Source organism: Chaetodon trifascialis, chromosome 7 (assembly GCF_039877785.1).
Source record: "Chaetodon trifascialis isolate fChaTrf1 chromosome 7, fChaTrf1.hap1, whole genome shotgun sequence".
NCBI classification, from domain to species: Eukaryota; Metazoa; Chordata; class Actinopteri; order Chaetodontiformes; family Chaetodontidae; genus Chaetodon; species Chaetodon trifascialis.
The window spans coordinates 21064793-21087000 of NC_092062.1; the positions used below are offsets into that span (position 1 = coordinate 21064793).

Sequence of the window (22208 nt, forward strand, 5' to 3'; positions counted from 1 at the left end):
GAGAGAAATGTCAAATAAATTAACTAAACCATCCATTACCTGCTTATTTCAGCTGCACTGTTCTACACTTAGTCGTGGTGCTGGAGCACATTGTAGCTTTATGATGTTTTTTTTTTTTTAAATCTTTTAAAAATAAAAGCAGGCTAAATGGTCATTTTGGCTCAGCAGGGTCTGTTTTGTTCATACCACTGTTTCAAAGTAAACGCACTTGAATGTGCAACAAGCTGAAACAAGAGCTCAGAAGCTGCACTTGAAAGCCACATGTGAGTCTGATTATTCTGAATACAGACTTATTGATACGCCCCTCCCTGAGCTGCGCTTCTTTCTCACACTGAATCAGGTTCAAGTGTGTTCAATAATGATGCTTACAACCCAGCTCAGCATCCCTGACGCAGGCTGAGGCCCTCTGTCACAATGGTGTTATTACAGCTAGGCGGCAACACATGTTGTATGACTCATTGACCAAGAAGACTGGGATCCATCGTCAAGTCCTTCAAGTGCAACAAAGGCCAACAGGTGCACAAAGACACATGAGTGACGTCAGATGTACATCACACCAGGGTGTTGGTCTGATTGTGGAATGCAAAATGTTGCCTTCAAGTTGAGTTTGTAATGCAGTAAATAAGACATGAGCTGCTGCGCGCAAGAGACACATCAAAACTGTTAAATGAGAAAGTTGTTTGTTTGTTTTTTGTTAAATGTAGTAGAATTGTCAAAATCAAGTAACGTACACTGTAGAAAAGAAAAAGTGTCAAATTAATTCATGAAAACATCTTTAACAGGGTCAAAAGTTTCTCTAAAGTGCTAAAGTTGATTCATAAAGACATACACACAAATGCTGCCTTCAGGGTCTGTTTGGAGTACATTAAATAAGACTTGAGCTGCTGCACATTGGATCATAACAGTAAATATAACTGGGATTAAATGACTGTTTCGATGGTACTAGAATTGCCAAGACATGATGTAGAAACTACAGAAGATAATTATACTGTACAAAGGAAGAAATGTTTAATAACTTAACTAAAACACCCATTACAGGCCTACTGCAGCGTCTCAATACTTTGTTCTGGTGCTGCAGCACATTGCAGCTTAATGCTGCTTGATTTCTAAACACTTAAAAAAAAGACAGAAAACTGGCCGCTGACAGTGCTTCAGGCTTTACACGGTTTGTTTTGTTCTTACCAATATTTTAAAGTAAAAATACTTGAATGTTCAACAAGTACTATTTTAAATGTCTGAATTCAAAAAAGAGCTTAGAAGGAGCACATTAAGGCCACACGTGAGTCTAATCATGATGCTGCAATACAATATACCTCTTTGAACTGCACTTCATCACACTAAATTTGATTGGGGCATGTACACACACACACACTCACACACTCTCTCACACACACACAGAGGCACTTGTCTATACACAGACTTTTTGGCTGCTGTCAAATGAAATCTTCCAAAAAAAATTGACCCCTTAAAGATTTGTTTCTTTTCATTTTGTCTCCCCTTAAGTAGCTTTGTAAGTCATTAAATTATCTCATCCCACACTGTCACTATCATATACATTAAAAACCTGAATCCACAAAGTTGAGCTGCTGTGTAAAGCATAAATAAAACAGAATGTGATACTTTGCTTATCTTTCATGCCAGATGCACATTTGAAAACAGTAGAAACACAATATATTTAATATCTTACCTCATCAGCTTCATTGATTTTTGTAAATAGCTGCTTATTCTAAATTTGATGCAGCACCATGTTTCAGCAGGTTGGGACAGGAGCGACTAAAGACTGGGAAAGTTGTGGAATTCTCCAAAAACACCTGTTTGCATCACTCCACAGGTAAACAGGTTCATTGGTAACAGGTGAGAGTATCATGATTGGGTGTGAAAGGGGCTTCCTGGAAAGGCCCAGTCGATCACAAGCGAGGATGCAGCAAGATTCACCACTTTGTGAACACATGATTGATATAAATGATATTGCTACATGGGCTTGGGACCATTGTTGGTAAACACAATTCGTTAGCTAATGATTGCATTCTGTATTTATTCACATTTTACACAGCGTCCCAACTGTTTTGTAATCAGGGTTGTATGTTCCATATCATTTAGTCCCAGCTGTTTTCTGAATCTCTATGAAGTTTACACAGAGGGAAAAATGAAAACAATCCATGCGTTTCATGCTGATATCATTTTTTCAATTAGCTATAGGCCTGTTGTGCGTAATTTTTATAAACATTAACGCAAAATTCAGCCTGAAAATTTAGGATCTCTATTTGAATTTAAAATACAGCTCTGCTGGTTTGAATAGTGTTTGGCTGCACACCAAGAGCTTTGTAATGACTTACTGATCCACTGGCAGGCTGTTGCTTGTTAAAGCGTATGTAAGACAAGCTACCATTGAGACTGGCAGACATGGATTACTGTACTGTAATTACACACTGTATTTTAATTAGGTTTTCTACATTTTAAATGTGTATCATGGTTTTTAAGGATGCATAGGTGCTTTCATTTTAAATGATAAAATGGTTTACAGTACAGCAACCATTATATTCATTTGCAGGGATGTGATCAGTAACTTCTTAACTCGTACCTTTGGACTTATAGGACTGTGTTTTGTTCCCTGGAGGCCGGAAATGCATTTCTGGATTGTGGAAACTCAAGACGATGTTCAATTCTTAAGTTACATTAATTCTAGCCTTCTCAGGTTCATAGTAACAAAGATTTCTCTTGTATCAGACATGGTGCTTTCTGCACATTGGGTTCAGTCGACGTGGTAAGAGAACGGGGCAGAAACAGTCAAAATGTGAGCCCAGAGGCCTTCAACTGCTTCCTCTTCCACGATGGCCACTGCAGTATTCCCCACTGTGCAGTACATGCAGATCGCATAGCAACAAAGGCCTATGTCTGGCCGTTGTCTGTTACTATCGCTTGAATGCCCCTTACACATGCGTGTATGCGCGTGCACAGGCACTCACGTGCAACGCGTCACCAACACCTCCTCCTACTCCCTCTATCCCATATGCACAGCTATCTTTCCACCTCACATGCACTGAACCCCCCCACCCCATCCCTCCAACACCACCATCATTCCATAATATTCATGGGTCGTCCATTCCCTCTGCCCCCTCCCCCCATGTGCACACAGCTCACCGCCCACTCTGCCACCCCCACTTCCCTGCCTGACAACACCATGGCCGGCCATCCCATAATATTCATGCACACGCTCCACGCGCACTCATACACAGCAGTGCATTCAGCTCTTTGTTGGCAGAGATGCCTGCGCAATGTGAGCGTGCTCATGCACAGCAGTCATGTTTCTGCCTGCTATGATTATTCCATCCGCGCCCAGACTGCTGAGGCAGGTAGCCCTCAAGTGCAGGGAAGCAACAAAGCAAATGAAGGAGAGCGCAAAAGGTGGTGGGTCACACTTCTGCCTCATAATGACCTTGAGCAGAAATATGTTCATGAAGTCCAGAATCACCCTGAGGCAACCATCTGAAGGAGGCCTACCGTCCATCCCATGGTCAGCATCAGTGGACGAAGCGAGATGGGTTCAGAGTTGCACCAACTCTCAGCAGAGTCTCTCAAAGTCTGCTGCAACCTTCCACAATAACAGAGGGAAAGCAAGTCATCTCAACATGTATGTCATGCTGAAGCTTTAACAAGCATCTCTCCAGGCTCTGCAACCTGGCTACAGTCAATCAGTACTGGACCATTTCAGCATGATAAAATGTCCATAAAATGGGGGAAAGATAAAGATAAAAAAAAAAAAAAGAGGGCAAGTTATTTACGAGAGAGGGGTGAAGGGATGAGCATAACAGAGGCGCCGGACATGACAGTGGCCAGCTCATCACCATGGCGTTGCTGTGGGAGACAGCGGAAGACGTCACTTGGAGAAACAGGGGACACAAAGGAGGAATACGACATGAGGAGGACAAAAAAAAGGAGGGAAGGGGGCCTACAAGAAACCTGTCTTCGCAGATATAGACAGTGGAAGGTGTGTGTGCGTATGTGTGTGAGAGAGGGTGTGTGGATGGTGATGATCATTTACTCAGGAACTGGGTGTCAGAGGGTTCAGGTAAATGGGCCACCAAATCCTGGACAGGAACCACGACAGAGTCTGCAAATGTTTGGTCCCAGCGCAGCACTGACTCATCTGATTCAACAAATGAGCCCTAAGAGCTGTAAATACGTTTCATCAGGTGTGACAAGGCTGAGCCGCAACCTTTTTTTTTTTTTTTTACTCTACCGGCCTCTGGGATTAGAAAGAAATGTCTTCGAGGTTCAATTTATTCATCCATAAAATTAAGGAAATTACAGGGCTGGGGGGGAGGTATTTTTTTACTGCAATGTAAGATAAGATAGCCACAGTTAGCCCTAAAGCTAAAGATTACCCAGTTCTTCTTACCTGTATGAAATTCTTTTTATGCTTCAATATCTTGGTAACTGAGTTCGTTAGACCCCATAAATGAAGCAGCAGCTCAAAACACCAGAAAAACTCGCTCACTCAAAGGTAACTAGCCTAGTTTAAAAACCCATCAAGGTGAACCCTCTGACTGTAGTGGAAGTTCAGTAATTTTGCTGTGATTAAACTACATTTAAATGTTTTGCATAACATATATTCACAATATTAGTTCATCAGTTCGAATGGACAAGATTTGCCACTGTCCATCTGCAAGAGTACTTGCAGATGGACAGTGGCTTTCTTTTTCTTTTGGGGGCAATGGGATAATCAGCATAAAAAGGAACAAAATTAAGGTTATGCAATTCATAACTAGGTAGCCCTCAAAGGCTGTATATTCCACAATAAAGAACCATTTAAACATCAGAATAAAATTAGGACTCAATCAGAGTTTGCATCTTCCTCACAAATTTCTTTTTGTGTCATATCCCCTGTGGAATAAAACAGAAATAAAAAAAAAACTACAGCTAAACATATATTTATAAAAGTAAAAGCAGAGCGTAACACGTCGTTTATCTACAGAGAAAATCACATCATGTGTAATGAAGTTCCAGTGTTGTCATACCAGTTACATACTGGTCTTAGAAGAGTGAGAGATTCTGTGTAACGTTACATCACTGACTAAACAGAAAGAGGGAGAAAACTAACAAATAACAGCTGTCAATAAAGATTAATTATGCAATATAGGCTGTATATTGTACGGTGAGTTCCTCAGTGCTTGTATAAATTAATAAAACATTATTTACAGTATTTTAAGACCCCCCTCTCTACTATTAAATCCACACACATAATGTCATTCATTTTTTTCTCATGTGTCACAAACCTGCTTTGTTATTCTTTACTGCCTTTTCCTAACCCCAGTGTAACACCCTCTCCTCATGCCCTCCTTCCCCTCCTATCTCGTGATTTATTTGCCCCAGTTCCAATATTTGTCGGCAGTGTGTTTTCTTCCCCTTGTCTAAATGTCACCCCTTCTTCTAAGACAATATAGGGAGTGGGAGAGAGGGAGAACGAGAGGGCAAATGTGGGGGAGATAGAGGAAGGGGAAGGGGGGGGGACTCGTAAAATGAGCAACAAAGTTTGGGAAAATTAAACATTAGGTAAGACACTTTTTCACATGCATGTACATATACGTGGAAAGAGAAATGCTGTGTCATAGTTTCTGAGGATGAGAGGGTTTCGCTCATCTGATGGATCAATATTCCTGCTGGGTATTTGTATCGAGGAGACAAAAAGGCTTCAGTTTGTGTTCTCATTCAGTGTTTCTCAGCGAAAACACTTCAGCACACACATTAACGTGCACGGATTTAAAAAGAAAGAGCACCTAAACACACATGTATTTGGACATTACCTCCAGGTTTGAGGTCTCAAGCTAAACACATTAGAAAGCATACTTGCACTCTTAATTCTCACATACAATCACGTACAACCACTGCCCTTCCCAAAGCCTCCTCCTCCCCTCCCTCGGCATCACTCCACACCCTGGATCATGCCTGTCCCCCCTCTCCCACCCTCATTCTCGTCCTCCTTTATAACCCATCACTCCCATCTCACCGCTCTCACTCACTCTTGCGGTTTCAACCTGGAATGGACACGTTTGTTTTCTCAAGAGCGAAACCGAGTATTTGCTGACACAATGCTTTTCTGCTTCTTTTTGTAAAAGAAAAAAAAAAAGAATTTTTCAAGCACTTCTGGATTTTAAGTTTTGTTTTTTGGGGGGTTGATTCTACTGATATGTCCAATTAAATTGGGACGTGTGGACTTATTTTCGTGTCTAAAGGATGAGTTTTGCTTGCAGTCTGTAAAACGGTCCTGTGAGCATGCTTTTGCTGTCACTGACAGCGCAAGTGAAGACACTGATGAACAACTTTATCGATTGAAATTGGGATTAAATTTCAATTTGATCAACTCAATATCAAAAAGAAGGGTAAGTGGATGCCACAGGACTACAAACTGGTAAGAATCGGTGCTACTTTGGAGAGAAATAAACTCTGTGTACAGACTCAAGCATGAAATTATCGTTTATTCAAGGGCTGTTTAAAGGGGATCTTTAAGAAAAGGACGATCAGTTTGTCCAGCATTGTCTTGTCTCTGACCTGTTGACAGATATGCGGGGATCATCCCCAGACTCCCACCCAGAAACATAAACCAAGACCACAACAAACAGGCACGCAGATCTCTTCAACTGTGGAGACGGCCAGCGTGCTGTCCAAAGACCCAGCCTGACGCACGGAGACGGACCGACAGACGGACAGTCTGATGCCAACTGTCTCCACTGTCAATCTCACGGCACCACTCCTCCTCCTGTTGCTATGGGCAACCCACCCCACCATGGCAACCAACTGGCTGTAAGTCTAGCGTGCGAGGGAGGAAGAGAAAGAGGGAGTTTGTTTGTCATGCTATAACTTTTAAAAGATGGTGACATGTCTCTAAATCTCTTTCAGTCGCTCCCCTCGCTTTCTTTGTCTCACTCCTGGTGACCTTTTCTCTTTTCTTTCTCTCTGTCTTCCCTGTCTTCTCTGCCTGATCTTCCCCTTGTTTCCATCCTCTCTAAAACCATGCCCGATCGTCACCTCTTCATCCTTTTCTTGCCCCCTTTTCTCTTCGTCATGTGCCCTTCCTCTTCCACTCCCTCCCCTTTTCTTCACTATGCATCCTCTCTTTTTGCCCCCTTGCCCAATTAATTTCCCTTTCCCAACCCGCTGTGACTCACTACACCACTCCCCATCTTTTGTGTCCCAGCTCCCTGGCGAGGCTGCCTCGCTCCAGGCCCGTGTCTGGTGCAGCCCCATGTGCACGGCTGAGGGGGCTGACCCCAGGGCAGGTGGGGGTGTGCAGGGCGCGAGGGGAGGTCATGGAGTCCGTACGCAAGGCAGCCGAGATGGTTATAGAAGAGGTATGGTCAGGGGGCAAAGGGTCTCAGGGTCACGACCTGCAGGCATCAATGCTACTTGTCTCAAAACACAGACTAATCTCATAATGCTACCATTATCAGCATTATCAGTGTGTGTTGGACCTGATACATTTTACATGAGCGCCCCTCGTTCTCACTGCTATGCATGTCGCTGTCTAACTCAGTGCCAGCACCAGTTCAGGAATCGCCGCTGGAACTGTTCCACCACCCCACGTGGGATCAACGTATTTGGCAGAGTCATGAACCAAGGTATGCTCACATTGAGAATGTGTCACGGAAAATGAATGCACGATGATGAACCTATACATGACACACTTCAATATAAGAATTTCTGTATCTCTATTTTGGATTCAGGGACTCGTGAGGCGGCCTTTGTGCACGCTCTGTCCTCTGCAGCCGTGGCAGTGGCTGTGACCCAAGCCTGCACCCGCGGGGAGCTGGAGAGGTGTGGCTGTGACAGGAAGGTCAGGGGGGTCAGCCCCGAGGGTGAGCTGGATTCCATTGCATGAAAATGTAACGGGTAAATCCACACTGAGTCACGCACACACACACACCAAAAAAAAGAGAAAATGCTGCTGCACTGTTTTCTGGGTTACATATATGAAGCTCTAATGTCCACATTGCAGGCAGGTATTTTTCCATCAGCTGTCAGCAGCAGAACACCTGTGCTGTGGCATTACTGTTCAGATTGTGGCCATAAGTGCAATACCTATGAGAGACTGACAGAAAGCTGTGCAGCAGCTGCTTCTGCTCTGTGTGATCCAGTGTTGGATTTACCATTGAACAGCCATCTTTTCCAGCTTGAAATGAAAACTATTTCAAGGGTGCAGTGATCCACTGTACCGCATCTCCAACCACAGGTTTCCAGTGGTCAGGGTGCAGTGACAACCTGTCCTATGGTGTGGCTTTCTCTCAAACATTTGTGGACGAACCAGAACGAGCCAAGGGGCTGTCAGCAGGGCGACCGCTCATGAACCTCCATAACAACGAGGCTGGTCGAAAGGTTGGTGGTATCACGCTTCATTTCCAGCTTTGTCATCTGCCACCGTTTTACTCACTGTCTTCTCATCCTCAGGCCATCCTTCACAACATGCAGGTGGAGTGTAAGTGTCATGGAGTCTCTGGCTCCTGTGAGTTGAGGACCTGCTGGAAAGTCATGCCTCCATTCAGGCGTGTCGGCGTTGTGCTCAAGGAACGCTTTGATGGAGCCACAGAGGTATCAGAATACGCCATAACCTTCTGTGAAACGGTGAAAGTTCTCCGTCTAGCTCTCTAAACATCGTCCTCTTCTTAGGTTCGCTTGACTCGTATTGGATCCAGGACAGCCCTACTCCCCCGTGACCCCCAGGTCAAACCCCCTGCTGCCCGAGACCTTCTGTACCTTGCACCCTCTCCAGATTTTTGTCACCTTGACCCAGACAACGGTATCCCTGGGACTGCTGGTCGGAGATGTAACGGTAAGGTCAACGGCAAGACCGTCTCACAGGAAAACATTCCTGAAAATCCAAATTATCAATCAAAACGATTACAGAAAAATGATGTTGCTGTCTTCAAAAACACACTCAGGAACCTCTCGGCTGGCGCCAGATGGCTGTGAGCTGGTGTGCTGCGGGCCGGGATACAGAGCGGGCCGGGCTGAGGTGGTGCAGCGCTGCTCCTGCAAGTTTTCCTGGTGCTGCTCAGTGCGCTGCCAGCAGTGCAAGAACACAGTCACCATTCACACCTGCAGAGTCTAACAGGGCCCAGACAAGACCAGAAAGCAGAAAGACCCGAACAAACCACTAGACAGACACTTGTGAACACAAGACGGGATAAGGACAACGTAGACAGTGATCAATTCACACCTTTGGATCCAAATTACCTTAAACTCCAGACGAAAGAAGTCCTAAATCAACTAATTTTTCAACTGAAACAGTGAGGCCAGAGATAAGTTTGGGGATTCTGTTGTGAAAGTTGCCTTCAGAGACAGACATGTGAGCAGCCACAAACATGCATGCACACAAACAGACATGAACACTCAACAGTTAATCTCACACTGAACTGACAAAGCTTTTGAAGCCGAACTTAACCAGAACTAACAGGGAAACAGCGCAGCACTATTTTTACTTCATCAGCTATTTGCGTTGTGTCATAGACCAGCAAGTCTTTGAACATTGCCTGTATTTATGTCTTCTTCTCTCTTCTGGTTTATTTATTTATACGTCCGAGTCCTTGCTTCACTCCAGCCTCCAGCAGCAACATCTTAAATAGCAAGAATAACTTCTACTTACATCAGTGTCTGTCTTGTGTTTTGTCCCTCACCTTCATGTGAAACTCCTCCTGCACCAGCAGTGCTTTTAGGTCTGTCCAAAAAATCTAATAAATACAGTAGTTTTATCCAAAGCATGTGTTTCTTGTGTTTATTTACCAGAGCTGTGTTAAAATATTGTCACATGTGAAATTCCCAACTTATGTATGAGCATGGGTTGGCTAAAGCTAAAGATAGCCTGCAGAGTTTTTGACCACTGGTGCCTCAAGTGGAGGCAAAGTTTTCTAGGCTGCACATGAGCAAACATGGACAGCTGCAGTTCAGACAAGTTTACAGTTATTTCTTTTATATTTGTACAGGACAGTGGTAAAGATAATATGTAATGCATGCAAGGCCTGAGACATCCTTGTTTTTTCATAACAAAGGACTCCACTTCACACCTTTGCTGATCTCCCTTATAATTTCTCATACATGCAGCATTCTCCCACACATACCAAACAATGGCTACTTTCCATGTCATTAAACCATTTTATTAAAAATATCCTGCGATTACAAACACCCAGAATTTTACTAGCAAAGGTTACCGTCTCAATCTCTATCAAGATTAAGATCTATTCAAAATATTACAACTTAATTTGCTATATTATTGAGCGCTCAAAATTGGTAGCCTAGCAATAAAAAAAAAAATCTTGATAAAATAAAAAGTCAAGTTTCAAAATGAATAACTGCTAAAAAAAAAAAAAAAATTCCCAAAACAGAGTCACGGAATTAATACAATATTCACAAAAGAAGAATAAAATAGAAAGCCATAAGTCAACTGAAGAAGGGAAATTGGTAAAAAAAAAAAAAAAAAAAAAAAAAAAAAGAAAGAAAAAGCATCTGGCCTCCACAGAGGTCTCTGGGACATCTACCTTAATTTGGAGTGACAATAAATCTCTTGAGCCTTGATTCTTCAATCTTCAATAGAGAACCACTTAACATCGAGTCGCTCCTTTCAGTGTAAATTTCACTAAAAGGCTCAATGTTAAAGGTGTTTCCCATTTAAATTTCCCACCATTGGGTTTAAAAGCCCCAACAGGCCACAAAACGTGAAACACAGAGGAGGCCAGAGGCAACGCGATAGAAGAATCTTTTTTTTTTTTTAATGGAGCAACAGTGACAGGCAGGGGGGGCCCGCCCCACCTGAACATTTGTAGAGAAAACACTGCAACTTTAAAAGCTTTCAGAAAAGGAGATAGGTGACACTTACTGCATGCTGAAGGTTTGCTGCCTCAGCCTCTTTCAAAGTTTATTTTGAAGGCACAATCAGTGTACACGTGTATTAGGATAAGTCTCAATGGCACTGTACCTCCCTTCCCCTTTTGCTTTTGTCCTTTTTTTGTTTTCATAGCGGCCATTGATCTTTCTGATGTTTTGATTCACCCCACCTATTTCTTACACCGTCCCGTCTCTCGCTGGCGTTGTTCGTCTATAGCAGGACGCACTTTCTCTTGGGTTTGCTCTCAGGAGGCTCCAAGGCTGCCAGGATGGCCTCGTCAAACACATTCTTAAGCCCTCGCTGGTCGAAGAGCACAGCAAACAAAGCAGAGGGAAAATTAGAATACTTTTCGTTTTTATTCCCTCTTTTAATAAATACCACGCTGCTTTCAGTTTAACTCTGAGGAGAAGCGAACGATGGCCCGTACCTGTGTCAGAGCTGAGCACTCCACGTATTTGACAGCCTTGAGCTCACGAGCCAGCTTCTCTCCACTCTCAGAATAAAGGGGGCGCTGTTTGTTCTTCGCCAGCTTCTCAATCGTGTTGCTGTCTTCCCGCAGGTCCACTTGTGTGCCCACTAACAGGAAGGGTGTGCGTGGGCAGTGGTGAGAAATCTCAGGGACCCACTGGGGAAAAGATGATATAAAGATGTAAGTCTGGGTACCTCAGTATTGTTTTGGTACCGAACAAATATGCTTTCTGCTGAGAGCATTGAAAACTGTCTGACAGCTGGCATTCAGTGTCTGCTCAGATTCACAGTCTTGTTAACTTCAGCTTTGAGCAGAGAGTTCCTGATTTAAATAAATGTTTTATCCTCCACCCCGTTGGGTCCGTAGAGCTGAATTGATCAGCACATAATCAAATAGTCAAGCAACAGAAACTTAACCAGCATCTATGGTGATATTGATTTATCATTTAAACAATTTTTTTTTCAGCAAAATGCCAAACGTTCCTTTGTTCCTGTTTCTCAAATGTCAAGATTTGTCACCTGCGTGTGTCCAGTGACAGTAAACTGATTATCTGGTTGGACCAAGCAAGACATTTGATTTCGCGTCCCCTTAGGGAACAAGAAAATCTTGATGGCCATTTTTCACTATTTCCTTACATTGTATATACTTCATGATTATTTGAGTAAATGATCTGTCGATTGACTAACCGCACACATCTGTCAAACAAAGTCTGCAAACCAGCACATCTAACAACAAAAGGTCAAGCTCGTGTTTTTCCTCAATCAGTGAAAAAAATGAGTCTCATGCATGCAATGCTGGCCCTTATTCATGTGCACTGGAGCAGCTTAAAATTTCATCCTTTTCCTAGGTTTGGGGGTTAGTGTACATATTTGGTGGGGGCATTGGGTGTAATCCTTAGTTTCAGACCATTAATTTGACCGTATTCTGTGTACGCAAGTTGGAAAAGCCAGAGGAGATAAACATAACGTAAACACTGAAAAAGCTTGAAGACAAAACTTGCTAAAGAAGTCCACTGAGTACCAACTGCAACCATTAGATCTAAGAAGAGTCACTTACTTAGTTTTGATGCTCTCTGCATTGACTTTACATTTATTTGGCTTAGGTGGTGCGGCCCAAAATGGCTTGGGTGCTGCGCCTAAGCCTTATAAAGGTGGAGAAAACCCTGTATGTAGCTAATAATAACCTGCAGCTAAGACAAATAATTAACTCTACTTACTATAAATTTCGCAACATTACATAACAGCCAAGAAACATACTGTTATCCTTTCCTGTTCAGCCTCCAGACTGTCATCGGAAGCACAGGGGAGATGTCTGCTAGGCCTAACCACCCTCACTTTTCCAGCAGCTAGGAAACAAAAGACTGCAGTGTGCATTTACTGCCGGACCTACAACCTTCTGCTAACCTTTTCCTCATGCTTGCACAGCGTATGAGTAAAAATCATTACCAGCCCACTGATATTAATGATCGCATGAAATTTTAGCTGTGGCGCTTATAATTCTGCCACTGCAGAACGAATGTACGGGAAACACTGAATGATTCAGACACTGACCTTCTCTTTGACGTTTTCAAACGATGAGGGTGAGACAACAGAGAAACATACAAGGAAGACATCTGTTTGTGGATAGCTGAGAGGACGCAGCCTGTCGTAATCCTCCTGACCTGAGAGCAGCAATCACAAGAGGAAGGGGAAAGTTTTTCTGTTTGTTTTCGAGTGACACAGATAACAGATAAAAACAGAGACTTTCAAAGAAATTCAGGTTACCTGCTGTGTCAAATAGGCCAAGTGTATAGGGCTCTCCCCCAATCATCACTGTCACTGCATAATTGTCAAAAACCTTTGAAAAAACAAAAGGTAGCATGTTTGATTGCACTGCATCTCAGCCATGAATAAATATCAAACAGAACGATTGGTTCTCCGTCAATGTATTTACGGCACACATGACTCAGTCGATCAATCTTCTTACCGTAGGCACATATTCTGAGGGGAACTTGTTGGTTGTGTAGGAGATCAGTAAGCAGGTCTTTCCTACTGCACCGTCCCCTACCACTACACATTTTATAGTCTGCATCTACAGGGACAAAGAGAAAAAAGGAAACATCAAAAGAGCGTTGGCAAATACAGTAAACCACAAATACACATTATGAAGTATGGCCCCAAATACAAGAAGGGAAACAACATGAAGAATGGCCACACATTTACATGAACTTACAGACAACGTTATGATGAACAAACAGCTCTGAGATACTTGTACATTAGTTGAGTACTCCATTTTTGATATTTCATAACTCTTTTTCATCACAGGAGGGAAATGTTTTACTACCAACTCCTCCACATTTATTTGACAGATACAGTCACTAAATTAAAACTGCTAACTTAATCAGCTACAACATTAAAAGGCATCAGTAATAATAATCCTATAATGTAAAACACCACTCTGACAGGGGTGGTTCTGCTGCCTAATGAGTGCTTTTACTCCACAGAAATGATCTGGAGGCTATGTCAGATTGAGATTTTACATGCAAAACATATAATAACTTTAGAAAGTGTGATACATTAGTGCAAATTAGCCTGCCATACATTATTTGAAGTCATTAAAATGATCTCGACCTGCTACAACATTAAATTGCTTCTTAGGTGTTTATGCATCAGTACTGATGATCAAAAGTTATAATACATAGTAGTATAATACTCCCATTATTTGCACAGAGTACTTTTACTTTTTATACTTTCAGCATGCTTTGCCAATAATACTTACATCCTGTTACTTACAATTACAGACAAAATTTACGTTTAAAAAAAGCTCCATCTAAGCCAGCCGCAAGATTAAGATGCTGCTTACATGTTAATTATTCAGTTGGGTGGTAAGTAGAGTTGTGAGAGAAGGAAGAGACAGGAAGAAACAAGAAAAAAAAAAATCACATCGGTCGTATTATGCTTGTTATTACATGTACATGCCGAAGAGTATTGATGACACTGAATCACTTCCGCATAAGCGACATACCAGAGAAGTGAGAGGGAAAAAAACACGACGGCCTATTAGACTGATGTAATTTAGAAGCGGATACTGCCCAACACTTCCGCTAAATAAGCATTTCACCAGACAAACTGAAGGCTGAAAAGTGCTGAAACTTAAAACACACGAAATGTAGACGCAATAGTTAGCATGAAACGAACAATTAAAGCCCGGTTATAGCGATACCATTAGTTATTAAGTGACTGCATTAGCTCAGATTGATGAGTGAGGAAATCTGTGAACTGTCACATTTTGACCTCAGTTACTTACTAAACAAGGAACAGCTCAATGTTTGACGACAAACACAAGAAAATCATCGGACAACCGGCGTTTGTTGACTGACATTTGCGGCGACTTCATTAACCAGATTGATGTTAGCCAACACTAAATTAAGCCTGATGGCTAGGAAACTTTAACACACTACGAATTAAAAATAAATAAATAAACAAGCGTCTCCTCTCAGTAAAAACGTTACATTGTTAAGGAAACTCTGCTACACGTGTCCCGTGAAGTAATAAACCATAAATAGTCATTTCGGACTGTTTTCCTAACTCCACTCACCGTTTTTCTTCAGACAGGTTAGGCGTTGGTTACATCCGGGTTTGAGGGTCGAATTACTTTCTGCGCAGCCGCAGATCAGACGAGACGCAGTCAGAGCTGTCGAGCAAACACCGCCGCCTGCTGGACAGAAGCACACACAGCAGGACTTCTATCTATCTATCTATCTATCTATCTATCTATCTATCTATCTATCTATCTATCTATCTATCTATCTATCTATCTATCTATCTATCTATCTATCTATCTATCTATCTAATGACAACAAACACGATGATTTCTCTAACTGTATTTATTCGTCATTTTTCAAAAGTTACAAAGTACTTTACATGGTTGAAAAGGAATTAAAACATTTCAGGACTAAGATAAGCATCAGACATTTAAGATAATACAAAATAAAAGGCCCAAAATACAGATAAGAGCAACAAAGATAATACAGACAAGGTATGTTGAAATAAAGTGGTGGCAGCATTTAAAAAAAAAAAGGCTTAAAAAAGATAGCATAAAGATGTCAGTGATTCTGTTGGCCTCAGATCCCCAGGCAGGGAGTTCCATAGCTGTAAATATACTTACAAATATGCATACAAAACTACCTCCATGCATAGTTAATTATCTTTCATACAGTGTTCCATCCTTCTTTGCACACCACAGGGGAAGTCATGCACTACCTTGACCACAAATCTGACCTGTATAGAGGTAGTTCTCTGTTTTTCTTGAATAATAGCACTTTTAGATTTTGTGCCATTTTTAAATTTGCTTTTATTTATTTATTTATTTATTTATTTATTTATATGTGTATCTTCATCTATACAGAGAACTGCTTCTGAGAAGCAGAGTTAAATTCCTTGTGTGTGTCAACATACTTGGCCAGAGAGTTTGATTCGGATTATGTTGTGCTTAAATGGTACATACGGTATTATCAAATTATGTTGAAATCATGCAAATTATTACAAACGAACAGACATTATACAAAAAGATTGCCACGAGAGCCTCTAGGGAAATACTTTAATTTGAAAAATTAAGATGCCGGAAGTCACTGTTGTTAGCTATGATGCTAACTTGATGATATTGTTGCTTCTCTTTGTCAGAGGACTGACTTCCGTTTTCATGTTTGGTCCAGGTTTCTGGAATTTACTATCTTGTGAGGCTGTGCTGCCTGTCACTTTGATAAACGGTAGTCGTGATTTAGTGTTTCCGTGACTCAGCTAGTTAAAGGTCCTCCATTTCAGCCTGACGTGAGTTTGAATCCGCCATCCTATTTCATCCTCGAAAAACACGACTGTTTACCTAGCTAGCTGGCTAGCATAAGCCAGCTGAGTTAAATCACCTAGCATGTTTCGGTTCTTGAATGACGTTGATGACGACCCCTTCATGATGTAAGTATTGACATTAATTTAATTTTGTTTAGACCCTGCTGACATTCTGTGTTTCCTAAGAGGTAGAAAATGTACATACTGGCACGCTGAGTCATATTTTTTCACTGTGGCTTAAACAGGTACCTAACGTTACTCTAGCCAGCTGTGGGGGCCTACAGTGGTCCACCATATTGGATAGACAATAACAAAAAAAAAAGCTGTCAGCTCAACAGGGCTTAATCAATTAGTAGCTAACATATCCACTTACCAGTACGTAAAGATTATCGTTGTTTCGTATATAACTTTTAAGATTGTCGTTTAGCTAATTGGTGGCAGTCGATTTTCTAGTCGAAGTACCGGAACATCTTTACATAACACCTGAGGAGAATCCCCCACATGACAAATGCATGAAGCTGAAACTTGCTGACCACCGACCCTTTGCTAAAGCTCATTTGAAGGAGTTGAGTAAATCTGGATTCATTTATAGACTTCATGCACTTCTAGTGAAGCTTAAAGCTGCTCTCTTTGGGAGTCCTGAGCAGCACATTCGCCACCTGTCACATTATTGGCAACAGCACCGTTTATAACCAGTCAAAGCAACGTTAAAAGCTAGTCAGGGTTATAAACATGTTGCTATAGTTAAAAGGTCTGATGGTTGTTTTCATTATAGATTAATCTACCTGTTATTTTCTAGATTAACCCATTAGAAAATGTCAGAGAATATGATATATTTCCCACAGCCCAAGGTGAAGTGTTCAGATGTCCCAAAGATCTTCACTTTACTGTCATGTATGACAAAGAAAAGCATCAAATACTCACATTTGAGAAGGTGGAAACATCATGTATTTGTCATGTTTGTTTAACAGTGATTATTCGATTATCAAAATAATTATTGATTAATTTTCTGTTGATTAATTCAGTAATTGACTAATCATTGCAAAGTAAATAGTAAAGTTTGTTTTGAGCACCTTCCATGTTTTTGAAAGCAAAACAAAAACAGTAAATTACACTCAAATTTCTGACATCTTGATTTGAGTTGAACAGTTAGTTGCTTAATTGATTACCTAATTGACAGAAAATTGATAATGTATTAATGGCTTAAGTCATTTGTCAAGTAAAATCAATCAATCAATCAATCAATCAATCAATCAAACTTTATTTATAGAGCACTTTTCATACAAAGGAGCAGCCCAAAGTGCTTTACATAAAAGCAATACAACAAATAAAAGACACCATAGATACACATAGGTACGCACGCACGCACACACATACACACACACACATACACAAATTTAAAAACACTGAGGTAAGAAAAACTGAAAACTGAGGAAACGCTATCCACTCACCAAAATGCCTCCTAAATGTGAGGATTTGCTGATTTTGTTTAATGTAATGAAAGTGCATATTTTGGGAATACTTTTTCATCATTTTCTGACATTTTGAGGAAGATAAACATATTTGACAAAACGCATTTTCCCTTTAACAAACAAAATTCTCTATTTTTTCTCAACACAGTGAAAATAAAGCACAGTCTGTAAATGGTAAAATTAGGATTGAACTCTGTAAACATTTGATAAATGAATTAATAAACAAGTACAGATCTGAACAGGCATTTTATGCCAATTTTCAGTCTTCCACAGTTTTCGGCACTTTGTAGTAAGGACACATTTCACTCTTGAGATTTGATTCCCTCTAGTGATCTGTCACATCCTGCTATTAGACTGAACAAGCCTCAGTCCGCACATTATTTTCATCTTGCATTCACACACACTTGCACGGTGTGTGAGTCTCGTCATCCAGCTACACCCAGTCAATTCACAAGAACTTATAAGAAGTCAAACATTTTCACTGTCATCTGTGATTTCTTCTAGGGATCCATTTGCAGCTCACAGACAGCAGATGCGGGCTCTGTTTGGACCATTTGGCATGGACCCCTTTGCCCTGACCCCCCAGATGCAGCCACACCGCGCACCACGCAGACAGGTAAGTATCAGCGTTGACTGACTGTATTCATGCATTTCATGCGTTTGGTATCCACATTAGTTCATATGTATTTTTGAAGTTTTTGAGTCTGAGGTGTACATTTTCTTCTAGGCTGGTCCATTGGCCCCATTTGGCATGATGGGAATGGTGAGTTGCTGCTTCTCTGACCTCCTACAGTAAAAAAATGTGTAGAACGTATTTGTTTAAAGTATTACAGATTACCCCTGTACTATCAAAAAAGAGCCTTAGGTGGAAAGCACAGTACTGTGCCAAACAGGTATTCTGGTTTGATTACATGAACCATTTTAGGATTTAAAATAGGCCTGATGTATAAAGATAATGGGTTGAGAAAATACGAGTACAAAATATGCACTATAATCTGTGTTTCTTTTTTCACCTTATTGTCAGAATTCAGCCATCACCGGACAAAGGAATTGTGTCTTTGCCGTATAAAGAGTGTGTTTAGTGCATCTTTTTGCTCTGAACATAAGGCTGTGCGGCTCAAAGGATGACCCCAGTGGCGCAATGAACGCTGTTGTTTTTGAGGTGTGCTCCTCTGTTTCTATCTGATGTTTCATCAGACCAGACTTTTAAAGCTCTCCTTTAATTTGTTTCTGCAGGGCGGAGGGTTCATGGATATGTTCGGAATGATGGGAGAAATAATGGGAAATATGGTGAGTAGCTCTGTCTACCAGTTTCAAATAAACAGAGTGTAATTGCCCTCATGAGTGAAACCTGAGTCTGAACTGTTACCCATCTGACCCTCTATTTACTTTTTTATCGTTTTCTTCTTATAGGAAAGAATGTCCGGTTCACCAAACTGTCAGACATTTTCCTCTTCAACAGTGATCTCCTACTCCTCCTCAGACTCAGGGGCTCCTGAAGTTTATCAGCAGACCAGCGAAACAAGAACAGGCCCTGGAGGGGTGAGATGAACTAATGATTACAGTGCATGATTACTGCCAAGCCTGACTGGATATGTGGCCTTCATGCTTTGTTAGTCCAGGCGTGACTGTGGCCTTCTGGCCTCATTAACACATGAAATCACCAGTAATTGTAGTGACAGTAAATAGATCATGTACAGTGTAAATATCGAAGTTGTCATAAAAAACATTTTGGTCTGAGTTCATCCAGAGTGCAGAGCATCCGCTTGTTTTCGTAAACTGGACTGCTGTCACTTCAGATCCGCGAGACACGGCAGTCCATGAGGGACAGCGAGAGCGGCCTCGAGCGTCTTGCCATCGGCCACCACATTGGGGATCGTGCACACATAATGGAGCGTTCACGAAATCGCCGCACTGGAGACCGCGAGGAACGGCAAGACTTCATTAACCTTGATGAGAGTGAGTCACTGAGCCAGAAAGATGCCAGCCTTTGAATTTCAGAGGCAACAATTTGAAACAAGAAATAAAAGTAATGCTACTGACGACATGTCATCTGTGTCACTTCACAACCCGCCCACCGTTCCCACTAGCTGACGCTGCAGCGTTTGATGAGGAGTGGAGGAGGGAGGCCGGGAGATACGTTTCCCCGAATGCCCGGGCGATTGAATACGGCCGAGATCGACGGGCAGGAGGCCAGCAGCTGGCCCTTACTGCTCCTCCCGGCTCAACGTCCCCACCAGGCCATCGGCATGAGTCCCCCAGACACCGTCAGCCCCACACCCGTCCACGTTACGACTGGTGAGAGGTAAGAGAGAGCATCGAGGATTCGCAGCTTTGATTCTCAGGCTGGTATTAGTCAAGCACAGCCCGACCTGATGGGTTTGGTGGGGGCACTGGCTCTTAACTTGTCTTTGAGTTTTAAATATACCAATCCGCTGGCTTTGGCAGTCGTCTTCCAAATATACTTCAGTGGTATTTTTAGCAACATTGTCACAATTACATATTGAGCACTGACTGTTTCTTTTTCGCTATGAAAAGTCCTGATCAGAACATTTGTTGGTTACAGTTGCTTAATAAGAAAATCTAAGAGATTCTAAGCAAAAATGTTTTATGAGTCTGAATAAATGTTTTTAGGCAAATATGTCAGTATCAGTATAAGATCCAGCATTGTTCAGGTCGTAGGATAAAAAGAGGCTTAATTTGATATGGCTGTCGGCTATGTTTGTTTTCTCTTAAGTGCATGAAGCCATGTCAGGCTTCATGTTGTGCCACATCAGTGTTTTTCACCTTCCTAAACCAATCAAAAAACATGAACACAGTTAATGACGTGGACAAAATGCTGCAGTGAGATGATTTAAGCAGACAACATTTTGTACAGATACTGTGCAACAAAAGCCTTCCAGAGACGAGATGGTTGTAGTTTTTACCTTGAAGCAGGTGCAGTAGCTGATGAGTTCGATCTTACTCATCCTATGTTAGATTTTTAGGTTGTAACTGATGCATTAGTAGCGGGTGTTGTCTTATGTTAGGATTGGTTGATCAGTTTTACACAATTGAACTACTTAAACACAGCTCGTAGCTTTTATTGTGGTTTCAGTGATCCTTAAACCTCCAAAACAAGTTACTCAACACTATATAATACCTAATGCTGGTAAGCTGTGGTCAGTATTTGTACTGTGAGGCTGCTGTACAAGAAGTGATCTTGCATGTTTATTGCATGTTCCACTGTAAGAGATGGGTCTAACTGCATCACACCGAACAGTATCACCTTTGAGGCATTTCAGATTGTGTGATGACTGTCTGTTGAATAGTAACAGAAGATATTAATGCAAGAGAAGAAAATGTGCCCACCATCAGCTTGTCCTCCATCTGTACCAGTGCACCAGTGTTTTAATGTCTAATGTTACTATGGTACATATTGCGTAAATACAGAATCTTGAGTTGTTCAGTGAAAGCTCTGAGTCCACCCGCCTTTCAGTCATCGTAAACACTGTGGCTTTGGTTGACTGTCGCTGCAGGTGTCACGCTTGGGCCACCAGATGGAAGGAGTTGAGGGAAGAATTCCCCGATGCTGTGAACCACGCTAAAGACGGAAGTTGATGATCATCACAATTGCCCGTCGTAAATGTTTGATATGACTGGACTGTCTCTCCATAAACAACATACAGCGGGGCACATACGTTTTCAATGCGCCAACATGTTTTTCATGAAACATGTTTCCGATACAGCCATGCACATGCAAGTTAGAACAGACATTGGTGTTAACTCAGTGAAACTACACAGATGCAGAAATCCTAACAGTGTAATCCATAAGAACAGTGACAGATGACAGCTTGATGACATGCTTTGTTTACTTGCATTCAGAGGTACTATCCCACCAACATCACTGACCATCTTATCAGCACACTGGTGCTTTTTCTTACTGTGCTCATTTTTCTTTCATTCCACTTTATTGCGCATAACTGAATGTTAGGCAGCCTTCTTTATCTGTGTAGTTTCATTGAGTTAATGCCAATATCGGCTCTTAATTTCGTGTGAATAGCTGCGTTAGAAATGTGTTTAATGAAGAAAATGTTAGCATGTTGAATGCTTATTTCTCCCACTACGCACGCATACACGCATACACACACATAACAAAACCCCACACACTTGATAGTTACATTTACAGCTCTTCCTCTCTACTTTTACCCTCAACACACACACACACACACACACACACACACACACACACACACACACACACACACACACACAGAGCAGCACCCTTGCGTAAACATGGGTATAACTACACTCACTTTATATATACTCATTCTCAAAACTTGACATGTGTTTTTGCCCACTGCACTTAAGTGCTACAGTATACAGTACATCTGCTGTACAGTCCGTTTTATGTTTGTGAAGACACTAGTGTGTCAGTGAATTGAATTGTATACTGTTAACTAATTAACTAAATAAAAGTTCATTGAACATTGTTAGATAATTACAAAATGTGTCTCTGTTGTGGTTGTGTGTGAGATTGCATCTGTGTGTAAAATGAATATATGCAATGAAATCAGTCAGTCTAGGTTCTT

The 22208-nt window shown here is 41.6% G+C and overlaps 3 protein-coding genes across 4 annotated transcripts; 2 read left to right on the forward strand and 1 right to left on the reverse strand.

The window, feature by feature from the left end:
- Positions 1-5968: 5968 nt before the first annotated feature.
- On the forward strand, positions 5969-9747 carry wnt4b (wingless-type MMTV integration site family, member 4b). Of its 2 annotated transcripts, XM_070966346.1 has the most exons (9): positions 5969-6380; positions 6560-6801; positions 7196-7349; positions 7532-7616; positions 7722-7853; positions 8228-8370; positions 8443-8583; positions 8662-8824; positions 8934-9747. In XM_070966346.1, the coding sequence occupies exons 2-9, from the start codon at positions 6713-6715 to the stop codon at positions 9101-9103; spliced, it is 1077 nt and encodes a 358-aa protein (XP_070822447.1). In that variant the 5' UTR covers positions 5969-6380; positions 6560-6712; the 3' UTR covers positions 9104-9747. The 2 variants fall into 2 exon arrangements, with proteins under 2 accessions (XP_070822447.1, XP_070822446.1); XM_070966345.1 differs by having other exon boundaries at positions 8228-8583.
- A 379-nt stretch (positions 9748-10126) lies between these two features.
- Positions 10127-14979, reverse strand: cdc42l (cell division cycle 42, like). Its single transcript, XM_070966391.1, has 6 exons — positions 14919-14979; positions 13308-13412; positions 13106-13178; positions 12893-13002; positions 11301-11498; positions 10127-11173 (listed from the first exon to the last, which is right to left on the reverse strand). Exons 2-6 carry the CDS (start codon positions 13410-13412, stop codon positions 11084-11086), a joined length of 576 nt encoding a protein of 191 aa, XP_070822492.1. The 5' UTR covers positions 14919-14979; the 3' UTR covers positions 10127-11083.
- Positions 14980-15979: 1000 nt separating this feature from the next.
- mlf2 (myeloid leukemia factor 2) lies at positions 15980-22192 on the forward strand. The gene is made up of 8 exons (XM_070965747.1): positions 15980-16291; positions 18142-18253; positions 18365-18400; positions 18874-18927; positions 19051-19179; positions 19437-19596; positions 19728-19942; positions 21156-22192. The coding sequence occupies exons 1-7, from the start codon at positions 16248-16250 to the stop codon at positions 19937-19939; spliced, it is 747 nt and encodes a 248-aa protein (XP_070821848.1). The 5' UTR covers positions 15980-16247; the 3' UTR covers positions 19940-19942; positions 21156-22192.
- The last annotated feature ends 16 nt before the right edge of the window (positions 22193-22208 follow it).

Excerpts from the sequence above, each read along its gene's own strand:
- wnt4b (XM_070966345.1), top strand. The coding sequence starts at position 6,713 with ATGCCAACTGTCTCCACTGTCAATCTCACGGCACCACTCCTCCTCCTG. Across the intron at positions 6,802-7,195 it reads ACCATGGCAACCAACTGGCT|CTCCCTGGCGAGGCTGCCTC; the intron begins GTAAGTCTAGCG and ends TTTGTGTCCCAG. Across the intron at positions 8,584-8,661 it reads GCTTTGATGGAGCCACAGAG|GTTCGCTTGACTCGTATTGG; the intron begins GTATCAGAATAC and ends TCCTCTTCTTAG.
- cdc42l (XM_070966391.1), bottom strand. The coding sequence starts at position 13,412 with ATGCAGACTATAAAATGTGTAGTGGTAGGGGACGGTGCAGTAGGAAAG. Across the intron at positions 13,003-13,105 it reads TGGCCTATTTGACACAGCAG|GTCAGGAGGATTACGACAGG; the intron begins GTAACCTGAATT and ends TGCTGCTCTCAG. Across the intron at positions 11,174-11,300 it reads AGTGCTCAGCTCTGACACAG|CGAGGGCTTAAGAATGTGTT; the intron begins GTACGGGCCATC and ends CTCTTCGACCAG.
- mlf2 (XM_070965747.1), top strand. The coding sequence starts at position 16,248 with ATGTTTCGGTTCTTGAATGACGTTGATGACGACCCCTTCATGAT. Across the intron at positions 18,401-18,873 it reads CATTTGGCATGATGGGAATG|GGCGGAGGGTTCATGGATAT; the intron begins GTGAGTTGCTGC and ends TTGTTTCTGCAG. Across the intron at positions 19,180-19,436 it reads CAAGAACAGGCCCTGGAGGG|ATCCGCGAGACACGGCAGTC; the intron begins GTGAGATGAACT and ends CTGTCACTTCAG.